The sequence below is a fragment of the Rhipicephalus sanguineus genome, chromosome 6, assembly GCF_013339695.2.
Source record: "Rhipicephalus sanguineus isolate Rsan-2018 chromosome 6, BIME_Rsan_1.4, whole genome shotgun sequence".
Taxonomy (NCBI): Eukaryota; Metazoa; Arthropoda; class Arachnida; order Ixodida; family Ixodidae; genus Rhipicephalus; species Rhipicephalus sanguineus.
This window is the reverse complement of record NC_051181.1, coordinates 166,225,840-166,231,839: the sequence shown is the minus strand read 5'-3', so window position 1 is coordinate 166,231,839 and position 6,000 is coordinate 166,225,840. Positions and strand designations below refer to the sequence as shown.

Sequence of the window (6,000 nt, the reverse complement as noted above, 5' to 3'; positions counted from 1 at the left end):
CGCCAGGCCTGATGCGAAAGCGCAGCAGAGTCACAGCGAAAGCTGGAAGAGCGGCATTTCTAGAGCCCGTTTAAACTCTCTTGGGACTACTAATACGAGTACACTAGCAACGTATTCACTACTCCATAAATCACAATTTTTGTGAAGTTGGGAAGCACCTACAACGCCATTATTCGTCATTCTGCGGAGAAGCGAGGTACCATCCGTAAGGCATTATGTGCACTTTGTTGATGCGACGTTGGTGGCGTTCAACGTCGCATCAACAAAGTGCACATCCACCTGTCCTCTTTGATGCATCTCTGTCAGGGCTGGGCGGCAAAGATACTTTGAAATTGTATTGCGATACAAGATGCTCAGGCAAAAAGTATTTGAGATACAGATACAAGATACTGCCGCAATAATTGTATCCGATATGACACTTGCCAATTGTATCTTAAGATACTTCGATACGTGCGGCAAGTTGGGCAGGTTGGTAAAGTTGCATTACTTCGACTGGGTAGCGCAAAAACACGGAACAAAAGATAGAGACGTAGACAGCACAAGCGCTATGCTTGTGCTGTCTACGTCTCTATCTTTTTGTTCCGTGTTTTTGCGCTACCCAGTCGAAGTAATGCATACTTCGATACATTCGCAAATTTGTGATTATAGGTCCATATAATGTAGCAGCAAACGCCAATGCACAAAAATGCCTGCTTGAAATTTATCAACTGTGACCAACCTTGTTTCATTTGAATGAAATGGCTGTTAGTATCTTAAAATTTTTGTCCTTCTTGCTCAAAGTACATTAGCTGAATTCCGAAATAACTTACTGGGGTTTGTTTAAGCTGCTTAACAGGACACCTCTTTATAAGCTTCGCTGACAGCGGTTCTTGCTTGTTTTTGTTTAATAGATGGGAGTCGCTGCTCAGCTTGCCGACCAGCTAGCGGGTTGCCATCTAATCACAAGAACTTCAATAAGAAGCCTTGTCACGATGGTGCAAATAACGGCGTGGACATTTACCTTGTCCGTAAGCCACCGCTACGTAATACTGGATCCCCGGACAGGTGTACAGCAGCAACAAAGCTGGTAGCGACATTTTTTATGACGCATAGTGTATACGAAGAGGACATAAAACAGACATGACTGTTCATGTTCTACGCATCTTCTAGTTTAAAGCGTTCGTAATCAATATACTCACTAACGTGCAATTTTTGAACATTTTTTCTTCAACAAAAGAGCATGTGCAACCAGGAAACGTCTCAGACGTATTGTATTGTCACGTGGTATAGTGTCGAATATGAAGGCTACAGTCAGATTGTAGAAACGAAACTCTTTACTGAGCTAACTTGCGCCAAGAAAACTAAGTAACTGAAAGTACAAGCAAAGCACGCTGTACGGTGATAGCGGCAATCACATTCGTTGGTCGTCGGTAATCTGATCATCGGCGGAACGCGTCGTCTTTCATACATCAAGGATCAAAGCTTCCAGCGTTATCACTGGAGCTCGCGCAAGCTGCCGATTAAACTAGACCACTCGCGTCCTGCGCGTAATTTTAACAGAACAATTGGAAAAAATTGCGAAGCTTCCGAAACATTGCGGCGCGGCTGGCGCTTAGTGGTGCTAACCGTTTTTTTTTTTTTGCGGTTTAAACCCAATCACACCAAAATAAATAAATAAATAAATAAGAGCGCATGGCAGTATAGTTGTACAAAGTGTAGCAGGACACCGCCTCTATTCGCGCTATTGCCACTTACAGCTCCGATGATCTGGCGACTATAGTTATAGCAAAAAAAAAAAAAAAAACCAGGGACGCATAAAAAATGGGAAAAAAGAAATTATAAGTAAAATAGACAGGGGGTTCAGTATGAAACATTCACAGTGAATAAGTATAGAAACCCGATGCAGGCTATTGCTATTAAACCCGATGCATTATTAGCTATGCCAATTAAGGATGAAGTATCGTCAGCTTACCTGTTAAGGTAAGGCAATAGAAAATTAATTGCCTATGCAAAATTGCCTGAAAATACTAGTTGGGACGCTTATGAGAAAAACGGTGCATTTGGTATAGACGTTTCTCGAATCCCCCATCTAACATCTATAAGATAGCTCCTAATAATTTCCGTTATTATTATGCAAACTCAATTTCACTACTTCATTAAGCCGTAAAGTAGAATGGTTTGTACTGTATACTCAAAGCTCGCCGCGGTGGCCTAGTGGTTATGGTGCTCGACTACTGACCCGAAGGTGACAGGAACGAATTCTGGCCGCGGCAGACGAATTTTCGATGGAGGCAAAAATTCTTGAGGCCAATGTATTTAGGCTGAGGTGCACGTTGAAAAACCCCAGGTGGTCGAAATTTCCGACGCCCTCCACCACGGCGTCTCTCATAATATTAACGTGGTTTGGGGACTGTAAACCTCAAATATTATTACTGTATACTCAAGGCACGCCCACATAATTATATATTTGTTTTCAATATCTCCTTGGCAGAACAGTAAATTAAAGTGAAGTATAAATGTGTAAACAGTAGCAAATATAACGCAGACATTTAAAAGTAGCAACAAAACAGAGAGATTCTTTTGGCAGCCCTTTACAAAAGAGATATTTCAGCGACAACAGCGGAAAAAGTATTAGAGACCTAGGTAATGTATCATATCCAAAAGAAGCGCAGATAAGAAAGCGTTTGTGCTAACAATCAAATTATGATTTCAAAAACCCCTTGAAAAAAGATAGCAGGACGAAAAACATACGGTATACACTGATATATCTTTTGCCAGGTAAAGGCTTGTTCTAATAGATCGAGCACCGGTATCGGTGGAGCTATAGTTCTTAGAACATTATCTGAATATAAGCCAATGTCATCGTATGTAAGGAAAACTTACATCCACAAAGTCCCTCAAGTCGCTGGTGTGTGAAAGCCACGAGACGCGAAGCAACTCCATTCTTGCATTCTTCAGATTTCGTAACGAAGCACCACGCAAGAGAACCTTCAATAACGACACGAAAGCGGCATAATCCGTGACAGACGCTGCGCTCATTAGAGTGCGCGGCGCAGGACCGTGGCTAAGAGAAAGTGTCATGGAACTGACACAAATAAAACGAAAAAAAAAATTCGAGAAAACAAGAACTACGTGGGCTGGGTGTAGACGTTCGCGCGCGTTTGTGTCGAGACTGCGCGAGCGCTGCCACTTGACACTGTTCCACCAATAGGGACGCGCAGACCTCATCACCTGCCATCACTATAGGACTCTGGCAGAAAGATAAATTTATGTCGCTGCTCTTAGTTTTATTCAGGTAGATTAGTGGGGGCGCCAGTACCAGCTTCAGAAGCGGAGTTCAGCCAGCGATAATTGTTTCGCACGGTGGTGTTGCGATAGCAGCATCTTGTATCTCAAGATACACGATACATTATTGAATACATCGGAAATGCAGATACAAGATACCCAAAGAGTATCTAAGATAGTATCTAAGATACATGTATCTTCGATACTGCCCAGCACTGAATTCTCTGTATGCCGACTGACTCCGCCGAAGAGAGGTCACACTGATTTGTCACTTATGGCTAGGTATGGCATTTGCGAAATCCTATTCCTTTCGCATTGGGATAGCCGACAACGCTCTTTGCGATGCCTGTCGTTGCGAGGAGACGCTGCATCACATACTGTGCGACTGTACGGTATATAATGTTCAGAGCATATGCGTGCGCAGGGTTCCTCATCAGGGGGGGCAAAGGTTCATCGCAGCGCCTCCCACCCTACTAAGTCAATGTACGGGGCAGATTTTGCGCCCCCCCCCTCTTAGGTGATTAGGGGGGCGGCGGCACCCCTTGCCCCCCCCCCCCCCCTGTGCGCACGCCTTTGGTTAAGAGACAGTCACTGGCGTCCGTTCTAGCGCACCTTGACAGTAGACTAATGTCTGTTGAAACTATTGCATGTCGTCAACAGAAGACATCGCGGCTGAAGGCGACAAGGGCACTGCTGAGGTTTTGTAGCGTTAGCTACGCTTGCCTAGCCGGAGCCGATTTCGCGTGGATGGTCATGAGTCGTGCTGCGCATGCGCGAGGTTCAGTGCTGTCACACAGCTGGGTCACCGGAGCTGGCATCTCACGCGCTCTCCGACACCGCCGCGCGCGGCTCGCCGCTGCTGGTCTGCGCGTTCGGGAGGAGTGGCGTCGTAGGCGCGGCAGACACGCTGGCGCCGGCGTGCGCAGACTCCGCCACAGCCACGCGCGTGTCGCCGCTGCTGGCCTGCGCCGCATTCGAGAGGAGTGACGTCGTAGCCATAGACACAGTGGCGCCGGCGCGCGCGCAGCTATTTGCCTTCGCTGTGCAGTCGCCGTCTGACACTGCGCTGGGGCCGCTTGATAGCGCCTCTGACTGGCGTTTGCAGGTGGGTAACGCCATGGAGAAGGAGAGCGCAAATGCTGCTCGACGGCGCAGAAGAGCCGAGAAGCTTATCTCATCGGATCCCGAAGTAGTTGCCTGGCAATTAGCGGTTCAGCGCACGAAGAATGAACAGAAGAAGGCTAATAATCGTAGACAATCTGGAAAGCTAAGAATATTCAGCTGAACCTTTGCTAACGCTACGTATATCCTGGCATAGTCGAGCTAAGCCACTGCATTTTTTTTAAAGAGAAAAGGATTTAGACAAGCGGCTGTGACAGTATACAATGTCGCGTGCCACGCAAGAGTGACCGACTGTGACTGACTCTGTGTGTGCTGTGTCATGTGCTATAGTTCTCTTTCCTCTCCATCTTTAAGTCTCCCCCACGCTGTTCCCATGTGTAGGGTAGTAAACAGGTTTTCCTTAACTGGTTAACCTCCCTGCCTATTCCTTCTCTACTATTTCTTCTCTCTTGTTGATGCGACGGCTGATGGCGATGAAGAATTATGGCAGAGGCCTTTGTAATCGGTTGGAAGCTTTTATAATAATTGCTGGGGTTTAACGTCCCAAAACCACGATGTGATCATGAGAGACGCCGTAGTGGAGGGCTCCGGAAATTTCGACCACCTGGGGTTCTCTAACGTGTACCTAAAGGGTTGGAAGCTTTAATTAAACGACCCACTAGTTACGTAATTCGCATTGTGTGACGCCCGGTCGTTATTTCACTCGCCCACCACGCTGTATAATATACGTTAACCTGAGAACGAGAGAGACAGAGGGAGGGAAATAACTTTATTACGGACGCGGTGTCATAGATATAGTGTTCAGCGGAAGGTGGAAGACATGAAACATTCACTGCTCGAGCCAGCGTTTTGAGAAGCGGTCTTCAAGGCTGCAAGCGCCCGCCGTAGCGCGTGTATGCGTACCCTACCCTCCAACGCACACAAAAGTGGAGGAAAGGGAATACGGGGAAGCGCCCCTGCTTCTCCCCGTCTTCGCCACCTCCGTGCAACAGGCCTCAAGCCTGGATTCACGGACCGTGTCACCTTTGTTTCTTCTATGCCTAACTATGCAATACTTACTCGCCCAGTATATTCTAGCGCATCGCTTACTTGGTTCTCTTCTTTTTAAAGACCCGGAGGAGGAGCCCAACCTGCTGGCGGTGCGCAAGCCTTTGCACTTCCACGGCCCCGACGAGACGCCTCCAGCGTGGCTCAGCCGGCTGCACGACAAGGTGAAGGAGGCGCACGGCTACCTGGTGCTGTGCCCCGAGTACAACCGCTGCATCGCGCCGGCACTGGGCAGCGCCATGGACCAGTTCCCACCGGACTCGTACCGCCACAAGCCGTGCGCCATCGTTGCCTATAGCATCGGTTGGTCCCCACATATGCCAAAGGCTTTCGCATACTCACAATTTGCGATAAGAAACGCTCATCACTGGCGCGTTAGGAAAGCCTCCACCATAGGTCGGCAAAAAATGTGCAGCGCACTCAGACTCACTCACGCAATATAGTTTGCCCTTAGGGCTCACTCAGACTCACCAAAATTTTCGCCAACCGGACTCACTCGGACTCAAACCCGAGAACATATTACTCACTCGAACTCACTCAGACTCACGGCTCTATCGGAGTCTGAGT

General features: G+C 47.6%; 1 protein-coding gene across 1 annotated transcript in view; it reads left to right on the top strand.

Annotated features, from left to right (window-relative positions):
• Positions 1-6,000, top strand: part of LOC119397002 (uncharacterized) — a 57,172-nt gene that overhangs the window by 39,928 nt on the left and 11,244 nt on the right. The window contains exon 3 of the mRNA XM_037664414.2: positions 5,497-5,736. Coding sequence (XP_037520342.1) covers positions 5,497-5,736 — 240 coding nt within the window. The remainder of the gene's footprint in view (positions 1-5,496; positions 5,737-6,000) is intronic.